Source organism: Lagopus leucura, unplaced genomic scaffold (assembly GCF_019238085.1).
Source record: "Lagopus leucura isolate 7727_CA_CO unplaced genomic scaffold, USGS_WTPT01 Super-Scaffold_100157, whole genome shotgun sequence".
Lineage (NCBI taxonomy): Eukaryota > Metazoa > Chordata > Aves > Galliformes > Phasianidae > Lagopus > Lagopus leucura.
In genome coordinates, this window is record NW_024962334.1 from 13371138 (window position 1) to 13395073 (window position 23936).

General features: G+C 36.9%; 2 protein-coding genes across 10 annotated transcripts in view; both read left to right on the forward strand.

The window, feature by feature from the left end:
- The window catches only part of SLC4A7 (solute carrier family 4 member 7), an 82869-nt gene extending 71547 nt beyond the window's left edge, over positions 1-11322 (forward strand). For 6 of the 9 annotated variants that reach the window (XM_042888131.1, XM_042888133.1, XM_042888137.1 and 3 more), the window contains 7 exons: positions 245-496; positions 2664-2732; positions 3149-3322; positions 3652-3783; positions 4422-4522; positions 6262-6369; positions 6943-11322. In XM_042888131.1, the coding sequence (XP_042744065.1) occupies positions 245-496; positions 2664-2732; positions 3149-3322; positions 3652-3783; positions 4422-4522; positions 6262-6369; positions 6943-7024 (918 nt within the window). In that variant the 3' untranslated portion in view covers positions 7025-11322. Of the gene's footprint in view, positions 1-244; positions 497-2663; positions 2733-3148; positions 3323-3651; positions 3784-4421; positions 4523-4752; positions 4805-6261; positions 6370-6942 lie in introns of those variants that run through there. The other 3 variants (XM_042888134.1, XM_042888135.1, XM_042888136.1) reach the window with 3 other exon arrangements.
- Positions 11323-11506: 184 nt separating this feature from the next.
- Positions 11507-23936, forward strand: part of NEK10 (NIMA related kinase 10) — an 84370-nt gene continuing 71940 nt past the window's right edge. The window contains exons 1-7 of the mRNA XM_042889176.1: positions 11507-11562; positions 17813-17928; positions 18244-18304; positions 19491-19621; positions 20110-20208; positions 22097-22181; positions 22971-23012. Coding sequence (XP_042745110.1) covers positions 17855-17928; positions 18244-18304; positions 19491-19621; positions 20110-20208; positions 22097-22181; positions 22971-23012 — 492 coding nt within the window. The 5' untranslated portion in view covers positions 11507-11562; positions 17813-17854. The remainder of the gene's footprint in view (positions 11563-17812; positions 17929-18243; positions 18305-19490; positions 19622-20109; positions 20209-22096; positions 22182-22970; positions 23013-23936) is intronic.

Below are 23936 nucleotides of genomic sequence, written 5' to 3' on the forward strand. Positions count from 1 at the left end.
TTTTCACAAACCTGTAGTTTTGTATAAGTCATGTTTATTTTAAATCAGATCCATTCTGAGTCTGCAAAATAAGCAGCTACTAAATAGATGGGTATATTGACTAATATGGAGTGACTGTAATTTTGCAGGCACTTTAAAAATCTGTAACTTCCATATGAATGTTATTTACCAAGTAAGTGATAAATCTCGTGTCATATAAATAGAAAGTTTATTGAATAATTCATTTCTTTGCTTGATTTCACAGAAAGGCTGTGGTTATCATCTTGATCTGTTCATGGTTGGCATTATGTTGGGAGTATGTTCCATAATGGGCTTACCTTGGTTTGTCGCAGCAACTGTCCTGTCTATAAGTCATGTTAACAGCCTGAAAGTTGAATCTGAGTGTTCTGCACCAGGAGAGCAACCAAAGTTTTTGGGAATCCGGGAGCAGCGAGTGACAGGATTGATGATTTTTGTCCTGATGGGGCTGTCAGTGTTCATGACCTCTGTGTTAAAGGTAGAAGTTTTACCAAAACACTTGGATTTTCTTTGTGCTTTTTATTTTCTTAGTGGGATATAATATTTTGTAATGTCAATGCGTCTTCTTAAATGAAGTAATACATGTTTAGATCCATTATCAAACTATGTTTTTGGTGCTGGTTGAATGGAAACAACCAGTGGAGGGAGGTGTGGGAAAACTGAACAAGCTAAAAGTATAGTGAGTAGAGAAGAAAGCAACCTTTGTCTGTGTTGCATGATTTTCTTGCTAGGTGGTTTTTTTTTTTTTTTTTTTTTGTTGTTGTTGTTTTTTTTTTTTTTGTTGTTGTTGTTTTTTTAGATTCCCAAATCTGTTACCCAGAATAGTTCTATAATTCTTATGTGAATATATAAACAGAGGGAAAAAAGGAGTGTGTTAAAGTTACTTGTGCAGAAGTAATATAATGTGGCCAGCGAAGCAGACAGAAATCGAGTTCGAAAAGTAATAATCAGGAATGACATTGTCTACTTTTCTTTCTTTTTTACCTTTCTAAGCTGCTTTTGAGGTCTGAAATATAAAGATTCTCTTTCAGAGTGTTGTGAAATGGAGGTGAAATAGAGATTTTGCGAGTCACATTAGGGCCTCTAAATTTCACTTTCTCTAAATTTCTGCTAGTTCAGTGAGCTTCCATTGCATGAACTCCAGCAGTTAGGAGAGAGAAATAAATTTAAAAAAAAACACCCACAATTGACTTTTAAATGACAAAGTAGTAGTTATGCCATGAAGTGCATAATTGCTAATATCTTCAAAGAACTTCGTAAAAGTCTCTTCAAAGAGAGATCACATCTCAGTTCTCAGATAGCTTCTAAGCTGTGCAAGAAAAGGTCACAGTAGAAGATAAACCTGTGAACATACAGCCATAATTCAGTAATTCTAATTACAAATTATTATTAGTAATTATATAAATATATAACATATATATAAAATAGCTGGCCGTTTGTTGAGGACGTTAGGGATTTGAAAACAATAAGGTGATATATATAAACAAATATTTAGATCAAACAATCTCTGGTAGAAAAGCCACCAGGAGCTGAGCTGTATAACGGACTATCAGAATCAAAATCAGGAATACTAAAATGAATTTATTATTGCTCAAAAGCTGAAGATGCTGATTGCTGAACCCTGGTGTTTATCCCTCTTTTTAGCAGCTGATTCTTGGAAAGCAAAACCTGCATTTGTTATGGGATCAAGGGTAATATGAATGGGATTACTGCAATTCATTCTGTGAAATACTTTTCTTTTTCACTGTGAGTGACTGTAATTGTTTAAAAGAAGAAAGGAAGACAATACCTTGAACTGCAAACTCTGTGCTTTTGTTTCATGTGTGAATGTATGCTGACTTAATTCAGTAGAAGTTAATGCTAATGAAGTATTAGCATGTCAAATTACGTAGCACATGGTAAAGAAGCCATCTAATACATGTACAGACAGTAATTAATCCCTAAGGCGTAGTTTTATTCCACGCTATTTTAAGTTCCAATGAAGGCTTTTGTTCAGGCTTGATGGCAGCAGTTTGTATTAAGATGTCTTTACTCAGAATTTCAATCAATTTGGTAGCAAAGTAGGCTTCATTTGCTTTGTGTAGGCTGCACATGTTTGATGCAGGTGCTACCGGAATCGGTGGACAGCTTCATTATCTTAATAAGTTTTAAATTGATTTTACTGCAAACTTAGCCCTGAAAAAATTAATAGTTGTGGTTTCATATTGTTTCATGTGCTCTGGAAATACTGTGTTAGTGAGGAAAAAAGTTAAACTTCATATGATAGTTTCCCTGAAGTTGGTTGTCCCAGTATAGTTCCTGTCAAATAGAAACATAAACCAATATTGTTAGTATTAATAGAAACACTGGTTGCAACCTAGAAAATGTAATCCACGGGCAGTCAAGACTGAACTAGTTTTTTAATCCTGATGACAGCCATATTAGCTCTAGGAAGATGACACAGGTCCTTCTGCAGCTCCCAGCTATTTTTGCTTTTCAATGCTGCATTTATTCCTTCTATAAATAGAGCATTAACATTTGTAGATTTTCACATAAGTAAAATAGGAATTAAGATAATTTGGTTCACTTCTTTCACTAGTATCAACTGCTAAGTTGTATCATGTTCATTCTACAAGTAACTCTGTTGGTATTGTTTTTGTCTGCAGTTTATTCCAATGCCAGTTTTGTATGGTGTCTTTCTTTACATGGGAGTGTCTTCATTAAAAGGCATTCAGGTAAAATCTGACTTTGTTGAACAACTTGCATTTGTTTAAATGAAAAGAGAAATGTAAAATGTTATTTTACATCAGAATCAATGAAGTTAACCAATGTTGTCTGAGTAGGATGTAGGATAATTTCTGCGGTATCACATTCAGTGTTTGTTCTTACCACTGTCTTTACTTATTTTGCTTCAGTAGTGTAGCTGAATAGTCAATTTTCTGAAATATTCTAAGAAGTTGTACTAGTAATGTTTGAAAGGAACGCTAACACTAGAGAGCCCAACTCCTTGAATTCACATGGATCTTTGCTAGTATTTTAATTAGGATTAATTTGTTTTTAGAGTTTCATAAAAATGTTGTTTTATTTAAATATTTCCTTCTGGAGAGGAAGAAAATCATTAACTGAAGGATGTTTTTATATTTCACTGCAGTTTTTTGACCGTATAAAATTGTTTGGAATGCCTGCCAAGCATCAACCTGACCTGATATATCTGCGTTACGTACCACTCTGGAAGGTCCATATCTTTACAGTTATTCAGCTCACTTGTCTCGTTCTTTTGTGGGTGATTAAAGCCTCTGCAGCTGCTGTTGTTTTCCCTATGATGGTAAGTGATTTGTTCTACAAGTTAATCATTTGCCAAGAGTGTGTGCATCATCCAACATCTCTTCAGAATGTGTTTGCTACCTTATGAGGGAAGGGACTGAAAAAGACATAAACTTCAGTAGCTGTTCACTTCTGAAACATGAGAACTCCTGAAAGAAAGCAATTCAGATGTGAAAAGCTACAAAAGGGGAAACGATCTAACTTGGCAGTAAGATAAAACTGGTACTAGGAGAAAAAGCTATGGTTAAGAACACTGAATGTACTGAAAGCGTGTGATAATATTTATTTCAATGGTTTAATATCAGTGATTCCTTTTATGGTTCTCTTAAGGTTTTAGCGCTAGTGTTCATTCGCAAGCTCATGGATTTATGTTTTACCAAAAGAGAGCTTAGCTGGCTTGACGATCTTATGCCAGAAAGTAAAAAGAAGAAAGAAGATGACAAAAAGAAAAAAGAGAAAGCAGTAAGTATAAAAATACTCAAACTGAACATGTTGTAAATTAATAGAAAAACACTAAGTGACATTTTAAAATTCTTATACCCAAACATACCTTTTGAAATCCTTTACTAATGAAACTTACTGACTGAGCAACAGTTACTGGCTGTTAAGGATGAGTCACTATTGTAGTGATGTCGTTATGAATTATGTCCTTTGTAAAGCAAAGCAAAGCAGAATGAAGTGCTTCTTAGCGCAGCATTTTGTTATCTTTGTCATTCATCAGGTTTGAAGGTAGATATGGATGGATGGAAAAGCAAAACTGAAGTAGGAATCTTGACTGGTTAATTTAGTAGAAAAACTTTACCATATGAGGGACCTTCTCCTTGTGCGTGTATGCAGAATGATGGTTAAAACCAACTGCTAGTTGGTAATAATGTGTAACTGAGTAATAGGCACATAACTTCTCAGTAAAAGTATCAGCTGGCTGTACACCAACTAGCTGAATTTCTTAAGCTTAAAAATGACTTAGCTAGATGTCAGCTGCAGTACCTACAGAGAAGCATTTTGCCCCATAACCCTATTGAAATACTCTGTCAGTGTGCAAACTTGTTGGTTTCTTCTGTATGAAAGAATTTTACAAAATATTTACTTAAAATTTACAGGAGGCAGAGAGAATGCTTCAGACAGAGGACAATGAGAGCGTACACCTTCAGTATGGAGAAGGAAATGTTTTGAATTTTCCTGTAAAAACTCTAAAATACAGGTATAATAATATGTTGGTCTTCTTACTAAGAAGTATTCTATCAAATGTCATAATTTACTTCATATTCAGTTGGTCATATCTGAGCTTAATTTTTTTCCTCAAGCTAGTAACAGCCTTGATTAAGGTTGTTACCTGGTGCTATGGCAGTGTGGGGCTTTTTTTGTTTGTTTTTGGGTTTTTTTTTTGTGGAAACACTTTTAATTATAAATTTACATGACCATCTTGAACAGATCTGATGACTCAATTTCGACCAGCTGTTCTCAAGGTGAAGAAGCTTCCTTGGTCAGTTTTTGTGGAATATTTGTGTGCTACTGTGCATGAAAAATTGAGTATTAAGCAACTAATAGCATCAGTTGAGCCATGTGTTTACCAGCCACTTGGGTTTTTCAGTGGTAGTCTAAACGTGCAGTTCTTCAATGGTTTATTTAAGTGAATGCTAATTTCTGTGACCTAAAAAAAAAATTGTTTTGCAGGCAGTCTTTTTGCTTAAGGAGGTTAATTTCTGAATGTACACTGTAGGGCAACAGGTTATCAGCTTTCTTCCAGAAAAGGAAGTGCTGCAGTTTCACAGCAGTGGAAGGTGTTTTGCCTCTGTGTGAGTTTCTTGTACTCGTGCACAGTATTCTGCTTAGTTGTCAAGTATTTTACAGCCGTTCAACACCTGGAAGTTCTGACAAATGAATAGCGTGCCAACTTTTTTGTCCAATACTAAAAATCCCTACATTAAAATTTCAGGTGTTGGGTCTACCCTGATTCAATCATAGAATCACTAAGGTTGGAAAAGACCTCCAAAATCATCTAGTACACCCATCCACCTACCAATATTTTTCCACTAAACCACATCCTTTAGTATAACATCTAAATTGGCTTGGGAACAGGCAGGTTTTCAGTTTAGACATATTCCTGCTCAGTCTTATCGTCTGCTCTAAGAGCAGGTTCAGTTCAACTTCAACTGAAGTGAAGACTGCAAAATCATTTAATTTTTTTTTTTTTAAATTGAGCAACTGCTGATTGCTCTCATGATAGAACTATGAATTCATCAATTGTCTGCATGTGTATTTACTATGTATTTCACTGTACTGCAACTTGTGGGGATTCCCAGTGAAAAATAAGCTTTGATGTGTTTCTGTGGTGCTTTGATGTAGTCTTATACATCTGGAGTAGATTCTGAAGCTTAGGCATTGTCTGTATGGACGTTTAAGTCTGCTTTACCTTTAAGTGTGTGAAAGGCAAAGGTCAAAAACAGATTTTGAAAGCTTACTGCTTGTGAGACTGAACTTTAATAGGGGGGGGGGAAAAAAGTCATGACATTCAAATTTCTGCTACTTCTTAATCTGAACTGAGTTACCACTTCCAGAATTTTATTAACATTTGGTTGTTTACTGGAAACAGCTTAAAATAATTCTCTGTATGAATGCCCTAACAGAACTGTATGATTCATTTCATTATTTATAAATATACAAAATAATTTTCTGAAGTTAAAGATAATTTAGAAATGAGATACCACTCTCAGATTGTGACTGTCTGTGACAAACTGTTGATGATACCATGAGATTAAGGTAGCACTAGTGAATTATTACACTGAAGTTTTCATTGAAGTACTGTGGTAAGTGATTAATTCAACTTGTGGCTGCGTAAACGATGAGAGAAGGCGCAACTGATGTGATTTATGAGTGACAGCAAGTATAATGTGTTTGAAGGGCATTGAGTACTAACCAGAAAGTATGTTTGTTCTTTAGCATTGATCCCTCAGTTGTAAACATATCAGATGAAATGGCCAAAACTGCACAGTGGAAGGCTCTGTCCATGAGTACTGAGAATGCCAAAGTAACCAGAGCTAACCTGAGGTAGCTATAATTACTCACATGTTTTCTAACTTTTGTCATGTCTTTGGTAGCTAATTACTGTACTCATATTTATTGAAGTATATATCAGATTATAAGCATACATGGTTTATACATGGACTTTTGAGAGGAACTTGATTTTGAGCTTAATTTTTGCTCTCTGCTCTGAAATCAAACAATGTCAAAGGATGTTGTTAAGTGCATTATTAGTATTTTAGTGTTACTTTTAATTTGCTTAATACAGTTGTATGCTACTCTGATAGGTTTAGGGAATCTGAATGCTTTATTAGAGTGTATATGAGCATGTTTGGTCCTGAGTATTACAAATGCCAGAGAGAATAAAAGGTAAGTACAGCATTTTCACTGCTGCTTGGATCTTCCACTGGGTTGGTGGGTTTGGATATTTGCCCAACCTAGTTTAGATTTCTAAAAATTAAATTGGCTCAGATAGTATTTTTATTGGATATGAAATGTACTTGAATTAAATACTATCTTGACGCTTGAGTATAAAATGTTTGATGACTAGCTTTGAGAAAAAAGAACAGTATCTTAAATGATTGTCTTTACTTTCAACAGCCCTGAGAAACCAGAAAGTGTGAAAATAAATGTGGAAGATTCACCTGTTGTGAAATACGTGGATGCTGAAACATCTTTATAGAACTGAACCAGGGGGAATTGTGTGTATTTGTGTGTGTGTATATATATCATTGTAGGATATTATACCACTGAAGTGTGATTTCCAATTTAAGGAGTAACTTGTATTTAATTCTGCCATTGTTTAGGGAACTGTAGATACGCTGACATGAAAAGATTTGCTTACAGATCAGTTGAGTGGTAATCACACTTCAGCTATTTATTTTATTGGGAATTTTATTTTCATTTTAAATAGGAATATTGTAATGAATGCCTATTATTTTCAATAATCAATATGTGCATAAAAGTTCAATCAGCTTTTGCTGATGATTACTGGTCCACATCGCTTAGAATTTGCCATTACCTCTGTTTATAACATGCGCTACAGAAGTTTGTTTTCCGTGCAGGAAATTACTGCTTGTTTCTGCAGGGTATACTTTTTTGGTGATTTCATAGATCAGATATTAATGTCCTGTTAACATAAATTACTGTGTTTTGTATCTCCACTACATGCTAATGTGTTTTGGATTCTGTCACTCATATTTTACAGAGGAGTCCTAGAGCCCTAAGTCAGATGGCTAAATAACCCTTGAAATACATGTAAATATCCTGTTCTGATACTTTTAAATATACCCCTGATTTTTCATTTTCATCCAGTAGCCATATGATTTTAGTAACTGTAGTTACAGTCCCAAGTCAGTATTTGCCATTCTGAAATCTGTGTTTACTCAATATAAATTGAACTTACAGGCAGCAAGTTGTTCTGTAGGAAGTTATACTTGCTACACTAGTGCTCTTGATTTCTTTAGCTGTTTTTATTTACACTTTCCATTGACTTTGAAAAACTGATTTACTCTAAGACTGACAATTCAGAGTGTTTCACGTCCTCATCAGAATATCTTTCTTGCTCAATTCATTTTTAAAGTTTATTATATATTTGATTAAACTAGCCACAGTTTAATTCTGTAATAGGTTTATGATCAATATTATTTTATGGATTACAAATTGCTTGTGGTATTTCTGTGTACAGTTCTGATTCTCTTCATTGTAAAGGGCATACGTGATAGCACACCAACTTATTTTAAGCATTTTATTTATTTTAATTAGTATAAAATTTTATCGTGTTAGAAGAATTGAAAAAGTAAATACTCATTTATTGAAGTAAATGGGATTTTGGAGGTTCATTGATTAAAAATGCATTGATTAAAAAGTGCATTTATTGTATTTACGTTTTTGAGGTTTAGTGTTCAGCAGTGTAAAATCTGAGATGATGAGAATTTTATGTGCAAGTGAAAAGCTTGATCGATTACCTGCTGCAGTTTCCATTGCTAATATTTTTTTGCCTTATGCCTTTGTTTTTTGGCTTAAATTTCTGAAGTAGTCTTTTTAGATTCTACCAGCCCTTTCTGGATGTATTATAAAGGCTTTAATTAGAATCTGTGCACATTTCAAACTAGAGCATACTGTTAGCTTAATTCTGTTTTGGTAGATTTGTGAGTTTTACTGTGGACTTCGTGGTATAATTCTCAGTGAATGCAAAGGAGCAGATTTGGAGGAAGGCAGAGTTCATCTGGAAGTACCCCTGAGTTGGAATTCTGGTATTCTTCAGACGAGTAACAATGAGATGAAAGATAATTGTATATTATGAAAATAAACCCATCAGTTGGAATAAGAAAAAATATTTGAAAATAATGCTTAAGTTATATGGGCTGTTAGCCATTCCTATTACACATGATTTAATAGTTTATTTTTTTGTTTTCTCCATTTGACTGAATTGATAAGGCAGTTTACTGAAAATGCATAATAGCATACAGCAGTATGAAAGATCCAACCCAAGTTCTCATGACAAAGGCTCAGTGGAAAAGCAAGTGAGGTCTGCATTACTAATCTGACTGTGTATGACCTCTACAGGGTGATGCCCATTTATCCTTAGATAACGGCGTAGCTTGTGCCTTAGCTTGAGTATTTGCTCTTTCAGGAAATAGCTATTTTCCCTCTAATGAAACTGAGATGCAATGAAAATATGGCAGGCAGTTGCATTATTAAAAAAAAACAAACACAACCAGCAAACCACAACAGACCAACTCATCTGCTCATCAGTTACTGGCTCTTAGCTGGCTGCTGGTGAATCTAAGAAGGAAAATGCTATTTTGAGCAGTTTACATAGTGTTATCCACAATAAGCTACTTTTGTACCACTCTTCGTAGTAGTATTTTATACATCATATTCAGAGCCCCATGATTGTTTCCAAAAGTCAGAAGATGATTATAAGCTTCTTAGGTTTTTTAACTCTTCAGTGCCAGAAATCAGGGTTCCCTGGTGCTATACAACTTTTATCTGGCTTCTGCTTTTGAAGGGTTAAAGAACAGCCAGTACTGCAGGAAGCAGGTGTTTTTCTTGTGAAGTTTAAAAACAGCTAATGAACCACCAAAGCCCACAAGTCTAACTGCAGTATTTCTTTAATTCTAATTCTGTAGATACTTCCATCAGTGCCAGAAATCCCTTGACTTGCAAAGCAGTTTACAGTGACCTTTAGTTCCAGTGTTCTTTGTTAGTAGCGTGTCCTAGCTTGCACTTTTTCCCCCATGTGAATAGAAGACAACGTGGTATTGAGTGCATAAAAACCCATGGATAACGTATGGTTAATAACTTACTGCTCACTGTGTACCACTTTTGCTTTAAATTTGTGCGTAGTTGAAGTAAAGCTAAGATTATCGCGGACTGTATATTGATAAGTTTTGCCTTAATGGGTGTCAAAGAGCAGTGATAATAACTGTGCACTGATTCTTTCATAGGGGTTAAGCCGTATAAAAATTAAGCCAATACGTTTCCATTCCAGCAGTTAGAGGTAAATGAACAGTCCTGCACTTTTTTTTTTAGATGCCTTGGTTTCCCGGAATGGAGCTTAGTGCTACTGTGTATCTGGCTGCAGAGCCGCCTCAGGAAGTCCCCAGTCTTCTTTTTTTTTTGGTTTGTTTTGTTTTCCCTTTTTCTAATTTATTTATAAATATGAATGTTTACATGAAGTGTGGGTCTTAATTTTGACCACTCCATTTAAATTATCATCTAAAATATTTCACTTAAAATGCAGTCTTTTGTTTAAATTAAACTCTACAAAACTCCTTCTCAGTACTTCTCACGTATTACAATGACATGCTTTCATTCTGTTTACATATGCCCAAGTTAATTATACCTTCCTAGATGAATTTTGCAGCTACGACAGAATATGTTGTTGTTTAGGGAAATGTTCCAAATTGCCAAGTTAGACATGGTAAGGTCGCTAGGATAGAATTCAATGCCCTGTTGGGGTTTTTCAACCAAATGTACAGGCCATTTTTTTTTTTTTTCTTCTGTGAGTAATGAAAGTTTTCCCATAACTTTTCATTTGCTTCACTTGCATCTTTGTCTTTATGTGGTAGTTTCCTGCCTCGTGTCAGGCAGGTTCAGCTTCTGTAAAATACACCTGTGACAAACCTGTGGTGTCCTGTCACAGTGTCTGCACAGTTTTAAAGGATTGTCTTGTACATATGTTCTGTAAATCTAAGATAAGTGACTCATGATTTTCAGTTCACAGTGTAGCCTCTTAGATGAGCATCACAATGATTTTAGTTTTCCTTTTGCTTTCTGTGATTAGTAATGTTTTAATTACTCATTTAGGTAAAATTTATTATAAAGTACAGTACGAACGTGTGAAATACTTTGTTGATACCAACTAATTTATTTTACAGCAAATTTTAAGACTAGAAGCACACAGCTTTGAGTCAGTGTAAGACTAGTGCTATGAATACAAAGCAAATTGCTTAGAATTTTAAGTCTGTTTTATTCTATAACTTTTTTTTTAGGGAGAACTTACAGGAACTTCTTAGTTGGCATTGAAGTTAATCTAAAAGACATTTTCGTACGGAATTTAGTATAGTGAGTTTGACAGCCAGTCCTTTTCTACTCCACAACGCTGGGGCGAGGCACACCCTTTGCAATACAGCCCCTCTGCTGCGGCTGCTCCGCGCAGCGCTGTCTTCCGAGGTTCAGCACCCGCAGCTGAGCCGCGCTCTGACCTCAGTGCCGCTGGTCGGAGGTGCCATCACACGCCGTACGGTCCCGCTTTGTACGACCGCTTTTCTAACGGCAGCGACGCTTTCGTACTTTGTAACGGAATCCCAAATGTAGAAGCGATCTTCGGTTTGTACAGAGAACACCGATCTCAGACTCAGTCTTCAATGTGAAAGATCCAGCCTTCGTTGTTTTTAATTACTGGTAGAATAAAATTATCTTTTGTAACGTTTCAGAAAGTTGGCAAAAGCAATAAAAATCTACTGGACAATATCTCGCCTTCTTGTATTTGTGCCGGAGAGCCGGGCTGCCGCTCCGGCCGGGCGTCCTCGTTTCCATGGCAACAGCGGCCGGCGTCGGTGGTCGCTAGGGTATCCTCGCGCCTCCCAGCACGGCGCCTCGCGATTGGCTGCAGCGTCGTCCGTTGCCGAAGAAGACGACGTGCAATTGGCCGTCGGCTGGGGCCGCGTTCCGGACGAAGCGGTGGCGGAGGCTGCGTGCGGGGACTGCCGCGTGAGTGGGGCAGGGCAGGGGTGCCCCAATGCAACCGCGTGGGGAGAGGCTCTTAGGCCGCGCCATGAGGGCCGACCGCAGGCCCCTGTCTGGGAGGGAGCCGGCCCGCGAGGAGGGCGGGGGAGGTCGGGGAGTCAGATGGTGCGGCCGTTGTGTGATTAAAGTCGCAGAGAGGTACTATGTAAAGATGTCAGAGGTGTTAAAAAAAACAAACTGAAACGTGATGTTAGCATTTGGGGATGCATGCAGATGTGCTACGTGGTATAAGACGCATTAAAGGTATCAAGTGCTGGGGCGGGCCTGCCCAGTCTTAAGTAACGCACGGGAAGTGTGGGGAACCGGTTTTGTGCTGTGTGCCATCCACCAGCCTGAGGTCACATCCAGCACTGGGTCTCCTTGGCGAGCTAGAAGTAATGTCTCTTGGGTAAGAGCTGCATTGTCCCCACCCTAGAATCATAGAATCATTGGAGTTGGAAGGGACCTTCAAAGGTCATCTAGTCCATCTCTGTGCAATGAACAGTTCAGGTTGCTCAGAGTCCCTCCAGTCTGACCTTGAATTTCTCCAGGAATAGGACATCCACCACTTCTCTGGGCAACCTGTGCCAGTGCCTCATCACCCTATTGTAAATAACTCCTTACTTATGTCCAATCTAAATCTCCTCTCTTTTAGTTTGAAATAATTTCTCCTTGTCTTATCGCAACAAATTCTGTTAAAGAACCTGTCCCCTTCTTTCTTACAGCTTTAGATACTTGAAGGCTGCTCTTAGGTCTGCCTGGAGCCTTCTCTTCTCGAGGCTGAACACCCCCAGCTCTCTTAGCCTGTCCTTGTAGAGGAGATGTTCCATACCTGGGATCATTTTTGTGGCCCTGCTCTGGACACAATCCAACAGGTCCACATCTCTGCTCTGCTGAGTACTCCACATCTGGATGTAGTACTTTAGGTGAGTCTTCACCAGTGCAGAGTAGAGGGGCAGGATCACCTCCTTCTATTTGCTGGCCATGTTTCTTTTGATGCAACCTAGGGTACGGTTGGCTTTCTGGGCTGTAAGGACACATTACTGGCTCATGTCCAGCTTTTCATCCAACAGTACCCCCAAATGCTTCTTGACAGGATGCTGTGCTCTATCCTTTCATCTTTCAGCTTGTATTTGTAGTAAAGGTTGCCTCGACCCAGGTGCTAGATCTTGCACTAGGTTTCTCGAGCCTGTCCAGGTCTCTCTGGATGATCTCTTTCCCATCCCTCAGGTGTGTCACATTGCACAGCTTGTTGTCATCTGCAAACTTACAGAGGATGCATTTCATTCTACTGTTGATGTTACTGATCAAGATATTAAAGGGCAGTGGTCCTAGTATTGACCCCTGAGAGACACCACTTTTCACTAATCTCTATCGAGACATTGAGCCATTGACCATTGGGTACGATCTTGCAGCCAATTCCTTGTCCATCAAACAGTACTTATCAGATCTCTTTCTTTCAATCTGTAGAGAAGGGTGTTACTAGGGACTCTCCCACCTTCCTTCTAACAGTGTTGTCCCCAGCCTTGCACCTTCACTGATCTGTGTGTTCAGAAAGCACTAAACCCTCCCTCATAGTTCCCAGTGTCTCTAGTCCCCCACAGGCCGCCTGATAAGCAAGGCAAACAGCACGGATTTCATACAGCTACATATGGTTCTTGCCTTGGTGGAAGGCTGCTATCTACCCCTCAGAAACCTACTTTTCCTTCATCTATGAGCTGCAGATTGGCATTGTGGGCTTAGGCAGAAAATGCAGATACAAGATACGATCTGGAAAAAAGCCCAGAGTCTCGCACTGTATGTGCCCAAGAGTGTGAAACAGGTCTGGCCTTTTATGGCTTCCCTAGAACTGGTTTGGTGCAGAGGGAAAAGCAGGCGACTGTGTTTCCATTTGTTGGGAAAATGGGAGCTTCATTTGGAATCCTAGTTTATCTTCAAAGAATCTTCTAAGAAGTGACTGAATGAAATTCAAGAAGAAAATACATGCGTATGGATGTTTTCATATAAACATGCAGATTTCCACATTGATTCAGGTGATGCATCTTGTGAGAAGAACTCTTCAAATGTTGTCTGTACATTTTCATGGGTTGGGAATTTGTAGTGTAATGGTGTATCCTCTGACTGCCATGCTGTCCAAGAATGAGAGGGATGCAGTCCAGCCCTTTGCTGGAGAAGTAAAAGTACATCTTGGGAACTTTTTAGTCTTCTTTGGTGCATCCTTAGCCAACATTTGACCACATTTGAAATGCATTTGTAGTGTGCTGATAGTTGCTCTTTTAAGGAGTGATTTTTCATCTGACCTCACACCCAGCTTATGGCATTAGATAAATTCCTATCTAACAACGACATGAAAAGTCTTCTACTCCTTTATCCAGCTCAAGCCAGTTAAACTTCTGTATATAGTTACGTAGTGGAACTCAGCCACTAGGGTGATTAAGGAAGGAGTTTGTGATCAATCAAGCAGCTAGTTAGATTACAAAGCTGTTTGTATCTGTCATCTGCATCCAGTAGTTATTGCTAATAACATTATGAAGAACGTAAGATATCTTTTTGTTCAAGAGTGTTTTTAAACATTATGCTGTAGTTTATGGAAATAATTTATTCTCCAATATGTCTTTGTGGTTTTGTTTATTTGGGGGTTTCTTTTCACCTTCTGAAGCTTTATGACCTTGTGTTGTCTGAGACAGACTGGGCCACAGATCAAATCTTTGTGGTGATTCCTTTGTCTCCTGTTTCTCATCATGTGGATTTTTTCTGATAGGGTTCTTGGAACGTTCCTTGTCCTATCCTGCACACCAACACTGTTAGAATGCATCTTTCTTTCTATGTGATTGCGTTATGATAGCTAATTAAATGTAATTATCACTAGTTATAATAAATTAGTTAATATTTTTCTCATTTCATTGTTTTAAATGAAGTTGAATAAGGCTCTATCTGCGCTGTGAGGATATTTTCCTTAATACATTTCTATTTTTTAAAGTTGTCCAGTCTCAATCTTTGTCTACCTGACTGAGATGCAGGTGTTGTTTTGTTTTGTATGCATTACTCATGAAGCCAGCTTACTAGCTAGTAAGATAGTTAATAGTCTGGCTCCATGGAAATTTCTTCTGGCACAAGTAAAGACAAAACACAGGGGTGGGAATGTACTCAATGGTTTCAAGAAAGGCAGGTAACTGTGTGTGAATCAATAAGGACATTTTCCACGTCTGTTTTCTCTCAGGGTTATGGCTGGCACATAGAAAACAAGGGGTTGTTTCCTGTGGTACCCATCACTCGGGGTGTGGTGCTTGTGCACCCACATGGTTTAATGACTGGCTCCTGATGAAAGGGTTTTCTGTGCTTCTCTTCTCATAGCTGTGCACTCCTGTCCTTTCCCCCCCCCCCTTTCCTTGCAAGCAGCTCATTGGGCTGCTGTAATGGTGACCTAAATTTGTAGCAAACTGCCTGTATGTGAGCTCTTTGAGCACGTGGCTCTTTGCCTGTTTAGTTCTCTAAACTCTCAGATTTGGACCAGATAAACTGAACAAGTGAAAGGGAGTGGCAGATTTTGGGAGGAGTCAGCAGCTGCCATTTTCACCACCAGACGGCTGTTCCATCGGTTTAGCCCTGGAGGCAAATTGAAGGGCTCAAACGCTTTAAACCACAATGATAAATTCTTTGTTCTGCGTATTATCCCTGCCCTTGTACACCAACGGTACTTGGGGACAAGCTATAAGGTGATCAGGGTTAACACAGAGGATTAGTTGTAACCTGATTCAGCTTTCCCAGTCGAGCAGACGGTGCAGCCTTGTGAGGCCATGCTGGCAGATGGAGGTTGTGCAGGGTCATTCAGCAGCTGTGGGGCTGCCCACTTTTCATTCTAGTATTTACTGACTTGTGCACGCTCAGTGTCCTCTAGGAAACAGAGACAGCTTCAGGATGAACCCTCTGCGTTGGGTGAGGGCTGTGTCCCTGGGTGTGCTGCATTCCTTCTTTCTCAGACAGACTTCCTTCTTTCTCAGTGACAGCAGTGCACCTATAACAGCAGTGAGCCTCTAAAATATTACTCAGGTGCTATTCTGTTTCTTCTTGACTAAGGCACCACTTTGTGGTGCAGATCAGTGGCCTGGCAGCTCTAAAGCAAGGTTGAGTGTGATCTGTGGATGAAAGGTTTCACATTTGTGAGGTATTTTGTAGATAATCATGAAGACCTCAGAGTTTTGAATGTAACCTTGACTGTACTGGAATCCTACTGTTTTACGTGTTGAATTTTCTAGGATTTATCTGTATTTACTCATGGTTGGTTTGTGTTTGATTATTTGGTAAGTGATTGAAATCTGTTCTTTGTATGTATGTATTCTTGAGCAAGTTGATAATTTGGGAGTCACTGTACTGGTGTGTAACTGTGAGGTGATGGTTGCATCATGCCATGCCTCAGCAATGTGCCAAATGGATTAGGATACTGGGGAGAGGATAAGAAACAAAAATATTACTAAATCAAGTTGTGGAAATCTGTACTCAAGAGGTTTCTTATATATGCCTAACACTGTACCTGACTTCTCATAACTTTCGCTGCTTTTGAAGGAAATGACATGAATTAATTGAGCTGCCTTCATTTAATCTAAGATGAAGGGTTTTGTCTACTTACTGGTAGAACTGATTCTATTTCTTTTCATTCCCTAGTGATAGCTGGTACCATAGGAATGTTCTGAAGTGTTTTTAATATTGGTTTTGTGGGGATGCATGGAAGAGAATAGTGGAATTTCTTGGGGATCAAGATCCACTGTTCTCTATGGGATTAACAGTGGTAGGATAAAGGCTTTTTTCGTAGAACAGAAACAGATGAACTGGTCTTATAGGACACTTCCCAGAGTGAATTAATGCAATGCTTGGGTTCATGCTGTCAGCAGTTGCATTTTGGTTAATTTTGTGTCTAACATGAGAATGTATAATTGAGAAAGCAACTCTGATTTTTCAGTAGGAAGCAGCATCTTCTGGTTTGTTTGTATTCCTTTTGTTTCCACTCTGGTTGTCTTTGTTTTTTTGCCTTTGTGAGGAGGAGGAATAAAAATCAATAGCGGAACTCTGCACTGCAAAAAGAGAAAGAAAAAAACAACAACAAAAAGCTGTCAGATTTCAGAGGGAAAGCCCTGGTAAAAGATACACCAGAAGGAACACCCAATCTATCCATATTTAATGAGTAGTAGAATGGACAGGAAGAGTCTGACAGTGGTGCTATATTTTTATTTTTTAAATCATGGGTGCTCTACCGATATGATTCGGCTGTATGTAGTTCTCTGAGTAATTCTTCAGCTCCAGCCTGCTTCTGACCATCTCCTTTTTTTCCTCTTGGACTAAATGAATGCTAAACCAATATGCTGCACCAACATAATTACCCTCACAGCAGAAGGAGATTCCACATGATTATTTTCTCTTTCTACGACTTACTGAACAAATACGTGAAGGCAACAGAACATGGGTGTTAGTGGGAAGTCAGAGCTACTAACGTGACAAACAGACTGAATGTTTGACTGCAGTGGATCTAATGTATGGTATTGATTCTCCTGAGGCCAAGCCATTACAGCTGTGTTCACCTATTGAAATAAGCTTTATGTCCTACTTTGCAAGAGAAGCTGAGTGCTATGGGTATAAAGCATTCAACTGAAATTCAGAAGAGTCAGATTCCAACCTCTACAGAAAATTTATCTGATTGTTTTCTAGACATGTAATACATCAGCACGAGGTATTACATCACGTATGATTGTCAGATACCTCCTTTTTCTTTCCTCAATCCATCTTTTGTAATTACATAGTTAAGCTGTTGTCTCCTATATTGTCTGAACAATACCTTGTATGACACAAACTTAATGCCAGTCTCTAAGCACTACTTTAATATAAACAAGCCATTGTGAGAAATAATGGTAAAAATAAGCAAGAAGAGGAAAAATACGAATAAAAGGGAAGCACAGTAGTAAGACAGCTAGTATTATTTACCTTCACCAAAAACTTGTTGGGAAAGTAAGTCTTCTGTATTTTACATTTATAAATTTCTCGTTAATATCTGGAATCCTAAAAGGTATCCTCATTTAATGCCTAAGGTTTTATGTTTACAGAAGGCTAGAGCTGTTTTTTTTTTTTTTTTTGTTTTTTTTTTTTTCTGGTTGTTTTTTTTTCTTTTCCTTTTCATTTAGTTGTGTAAGTAGACATTTGGTGCTTAACGCTCCAATGATATAGATCTATCTTTTTTATTTTTAAGGAAATGAGTGCTTTAGTCGTGTGATGATGAGACTGATGCACAATGCCTGATCAGGACAAAAAGCTGAAGAGCACAGAAAAAGCAACAGACGAAAAACCTCATGGGATTTCTATGAGGTATAGTATCTGATGTCTTACTTTGTTTGAACTTCAGCAGAACCCGTGTGGAATTTTTACTGGCTGCCAAAGCAGAATGCTTTAATTTGAAATGTAGTATAAACATGACAACTGTTACTCTGGTCACAAAGTTTATTTACACCTCTGTTGACTTAAGGCGTTCTGGAGGGGTTCTAAATTCTTTTCCATGCAAAATGAGGACAGTAGACAATTTTATTTTCTGTCAGTAGCACTGTTTATTGATTTTCTTTACTCTTAAGAAGTACTTTTATGTAACTATTAATATATATACTATGCTGTTGTGTTTTATTCTAGAGACTATTCTGACCTTAAAAGACTTCAGTCTCTCTTAAATGCTCCATCAAGCAAACAACAGGTATAATATGTATATATTTATATAATAATAAATTATATAAAATAATTATATAAATAATATTTATATAGTAATAGCTATTATTAAACATGCTGTATAACCGTATAATCACAAATACAGTTGACTAAGGTTTGTAGCGCATGCTTGTGATATTGTTGTGTTTCATTATGATTGTGTTAGTAAAATCTTGTGTAGTGTATGTGGTGTCCTTTTTTTTCCTTCCCCCTTGGCAGTTATATAGCATCTCTGTGAGATAAATCCTACTCAGAAAAGTTGGAAGAATGAAGCTGAGCCAATTCCTGTCCTACTCTGCCATAATCTTTATTTAAACAGGAAAAAAATTTATTTATTATAATCTTGAACAGGTTGTATTCAGGTATTAACAGACATAGTTAAGTAGCCTTGTGAATTCATTTTCTTCAAAGCCCTTCCAAAATTTCTGTAGAAGGTAGGATTAGAGATTTATTAGTTACAATATGTAATAAACTAACATGTAATAAAGTAAGAGTAATAAGGTACAGAAAATTAAAAATCAGCATTTTAGTCATAAGCAGTTTGTCTTCAGAGAATAATAATTCAGCTGAAACTCTTCTGGGCATAAATATATTATAAGTGCTTGAAACTTTTAGGATATTGTAAAATCTTCACCTCAAATCATTTGATGGAGCTTGCGTTTACCATTTGAAGCAATGAAAACCAACATGTGAAGATGGGTGTGAGTCCTGGGAATATCAAAGCAATTTATTTCTTTCTATTCTGTAACAAGAATATCCCAAAGTAAGGGAACTGTCCATGGAATACAGGAGTTATTCATTTCCTTTCCTGGGTAGAGGCATGGATTGCTTCTGAGCCGAAAGCTGAAACTTCAATTTCTACGACCTAAAAGAAAATGGAGGCTGTGCACATAGATAATGTGTGTGTTGGAGATTCTCTTGTTACAAATTTAAAAAGGCTGCTTTCTTTATATTTCATATATCTCCATGTGTTTGTTTTCCAACCTTGCTTTGCATTGGTTTTCTACCACTTCAGTATCATATGATGCATGTGTTTGTATTTTACAATGGCAGTCATACATTAAAGATTTAACAGCATCTATAGTTCAAGTGAAAAACTGAGAAAAGGTGATTTTGCTTGTTATCATTTTTGTAATAAAACTGTTTTGCCTCATCAGTGCCTCTTTCCTCCTTAGCTTTCAGCTACACATTTTGAAAATGGTCAAATCAGCACAACAAGATCTCTGCAAAATGTCAGAAGTGATGGACAAAAACTCCATCGTCAATGGCAAGAGTCAGCTGAAGCTGTTGAGCTTGAAAACTTTAGGTAAAAGAAAGAGCCAGTATGATGACACTGTGTCATATTTCTGAACATCTTTTTGTGTCTTAGTCTTGTTGAGTTGTGGAAATCATTTATATTTTGTGTCTCTTACTTGTAGTTTCATGTCAACCTGCTGAGATGTTAATGATGCAATTCTATTTTTTCTAAACCTAAGTGTGAATATTTTTGCTTTGTAAGTTTGACATGTGCTTCTATTCAATAGAGGGAACTGTTGAAAGTTAATATATTCAATTTAAATAAAGTAATGGCTTGTTTGGAAAGCTTTTATTATACCATTATGATAGATTCACATTATGCAAGTCAGACTGTTCTTCAAAATTATTACTGTCTGAAAACCTGAAATTATGTTATTCTATTGCAAGTGCTTGTATGACACTTCTTCATTTTTCTTATTGGCGTTTTGACTTGTTAAAACATAACTACCAGCTCAGCATTTTCCTTTTTTTTTTTTTCTTTTTCTTTTCTGCCATTAGTGTGACCTACAAGAATGAGAGAAATTTTAGCCAACATCCCAAACACAAGCTATTTCAAGATATTTTTACCGCTTTAGTTAAGAACAGGTTTAACTGCAGGTCAGTATGTTAAACACATTCATTTCCAATGAGGAGAGATCACTCTTTCTTGCCTTAATCAATGAATGAACATGCATGGATAAGGCCTGGTATATATGTTTCATAAACAGATGTCTGTGTGGAAACTTGTAGCTTCATGTTTTTACATAATCTGAGTTATAATTTTAAAATGATGAGTATTTTGTTGAAATTTGAACGACCAAAGTTCTAACAACTGCTTGATAGTTTGTAATATATAGTTTGTTTTTCTAAATAATTTCATTCTTATTTTAATTTTTTTTTCAGTTGTATTTTATAGAAAAAGCTCTTTCTTAGGCTGCTCTCATTTGGATGAGCAGGAAAATTTTGCAAGATCTTCAAAAATGGAGGGGTATAGAACGTTTGCTAAAAAGTACCTCAGAATTTCAGGATTTGTATTAATATTTACCACTGCTATATGCTGTATTTTTCCTTTTTGAATATCAGATACTTTTTATGAAGAATTCTCAGTGCAAAAATTTGAAGGAGGAATCCTAAAGCATTTAAATCTGCTGATGTGTAACAAATAGATTTTACAGATGTACTTGAAAAATACCACAAAAATTTGCACAGTTTGCTTGGACCCCTTGGCAGAATTAACTGAGGAACCATCTTATCTTTGATAATTTAAGTATGATTACAAAGGTGATTTAGCTGCCCTTTGTAAGTATTTTATCATGGATGCGATGGTTTATGGTGTTTGGAACTACTGCCACTGCAGTGGGTCAGAATTGTAGAATGGTCCGCATTACACACTTTTGCAGGTGTAACTATGTTGATTGGGATGCCAAAAAAAATCCAGCACACTTACTTACCAGCATCACTGTGTTGGCAGAAGTTAGAGATTGTTCTGTTGGCAAGAAAGCTGTGAAAGCTTAGCTTAAGTTGTTTGGCTCTGAAGTTTAACAAAGCAGGCAGAAAAAAATCCTGCTGGCATATGCTGAGTATTACACTGAGTTCTCTAGTAACATGGAATGTAAATGTAGCTATAGTAGAAGAGGCCTGCAAATGTCAACCAGGCTCAGAGAATTACTGTTTCTGCACAGAAATATGACAAATTATTTGTCATTGAAGATATTCACTGTCAAGAGTCAAAATGTTTTGAAAGAATAACTCTGAAGAACCACCAGTTAAAGTGAGCTGAAAATAGTTTTCCAATCTGACATACTAACTTTTGCCTACCAGTATATTGTTGCTGCCCATGAAAATTATGCACTTTTCTTAAGTGGCTGAGTATGGAAGCATACTATTATTTTGGGCAGAATGTTGGCATAGAAGGAGTGAGATTTTGCTAGTATCTGTTTGCAAAACATTTTATTTTTATCAAAATATTTTTAGGCATTGGCATCTTTCCCAACTGCAAATGATAAATTAAGAACTGCCATATCACGTAGACTTCTGTTCCTTGGAATCTTGCCCGGATACAGATTCTGTCCTCTCAGTTAAAAACAAAAAAAAAATCCCTGAAGATATCTGAATTTAGGTTTATTTTAGATGGGAAAATGGTGATATATACCTTCAACAGACAATGGAAATAGTTATTCTGTTACTGGTATTTATACAGGACTGCTGTCCCTACATGCTTTGTGCTTTCTTCCAAGTCTTGGTCTTGAACTGTATACCGAAACAAAAAAAGAGGAAATTCTATTAGGAAGTATAATCCTGTATCGAGAATATTTAAATGTATCACTTTGTCACTATGTTGGAGAATTGCTCAGAATGGGATAGAATTCTATGGTGCTGTATATTCTTAAGTTGTTACAGGTCAATAATCTTATAGTCATTTGCTTCCTGTATCAAAATCTTTTGTATAACACTGTTTGTACTTGTTTATTGTATTTGCTTTATGCTTAGGACATTTGTTTTACAGGGAATGGGTAAATCAAGCTCCATCCATCCATTTTCTTAGAGTATTAATCTGCCTGAGATTATTAATAAGAGATCCACACTATCAGGTCTGTATGTCAAAGTATTTTTTTCTTGCATAAAAGGATTCATTTATGCATCATACTTACGGTTCTGTTGTTAAATGTACATATAAATGTGTACATTCTTGTGAATGCATACTTATTACATATATGTGTGTATATACCTGTGTTTCTATGTCTGAAGATCCAAGTGTGTTGCAAACAGGTTGCACGTATGAACTCTTGCTGCTATTGGATAACTTGCTCAATTTCTGATGTATATTTTGTAGCTTCTCATGTTGCTAACCCTAATAAATAAGCTTTAAATTTCCATAACAGATGGACCATTGCCCAGAGCCCTAGACTACATATTTACTTTACCTCTCTGTATAGATATGTAAAACTTTCATAATGTAGCAAGTGAAGAAAACTGAAAGCTGCCTACTTTTTCTAGCAGCCCAGTTCTCTGGGTTACAGACAGCTTTAAAATGTGTTTCTGACGATTATAGCCGTTATTCATACGACTAAACCCCTGACATCTGTTAGGATATTTGTTTTCATGTATTTCTTTTTAACGTGTACCAAAGATTATACTTACTGTTCTAGTGTTAGAACCTTTCAAATTTCATTTCTATAATTTATTTATTTACTTATTGTAAGTAATTCTAAACTCTGAAATTGCTAAGCATATCCAAAATCCATTGTCTTTGGTTGCTAGAATTACCATTTCTCAGCACTCATGACAATCAGGGTACTTAGTTCAAGTATCTCTTACTGCAGTGTTTTCTGTATTTTGATCCTTTTTTGTTCTTTTTTTTTTTTTTTTTCTCCTTTTAGGAAATCCTCTACAGCCTGGGTGGGATTGAAAATCTAGCTCAGGTAAAATTCCTCATGGAAATGTTGTCTACAAAGCTGTATGCTGCTTTATTATGAGTGGAATGAAATACACTGTAAAAAAGTGTACATATGCTCTTGTTTTTTGGAAAGAAGTAAGTTGTATTCCTCTGTCTGCATATAACCAGTTGGGTGTGCTTTTTCACTAGTTCATAAAGGATCTGTCCTTATAACTTAGCAGTATTTAACCCAAGACTTTTCAATAGAAGGCTTAACAAAGGCCTTTTGAGCTAAGAATTACGGAAGTCAGCACAATTGATTCATTCAAAAGAAACTGTAGACTTTTGAAGGAAGAGGTTTATAAACCCCCTGAAATTAAGCAAATGACTTCTCAAAGGTAAAAGCATAGCAATAAAATGGTTGAACAGATTGAAATTTGTGAACATTATCGCTTAATCAACTGCTGCGTTGTTACTGCCTTATGTTAACATTGCTTTAGTTCTGAATTTTAATACTTGTTCTTCAATGAGTGGGAGCTGCCCATGTATCAGTGAAATCTTAAATATGCTTGAAACTGAGACTGATTGTTGAGAGTTTGCATTCATGAAAAATCAGAATTTGTACATTTTGTTTAAACAAATGTATCTTTCTGGAATGCAACTATCTTTCGTTCTTATTTACTGTGCCACGTGTTTATTTCAAATAAGTAGTGGTGTGCTACAGCTCTTAGTTCAGACAGTCACCTGTCTGAAATGTTCTTAATGTTATGGGAGTCAAAGATTGTTTCTAATATAGTTTTCATTCAGGTAGTTTGATGATTTTTGGTGATATGGTTTCACATAACTGTTTTCACTTTGAAGTGTTTTGAGGTATATTGGTAGAAAGCAATGATTAAATTATTGTTACCGATGATACTTTACATAGTATACTGCTGCTGTAATTCTAGCCTCTCTGTACTACATGCTTGAA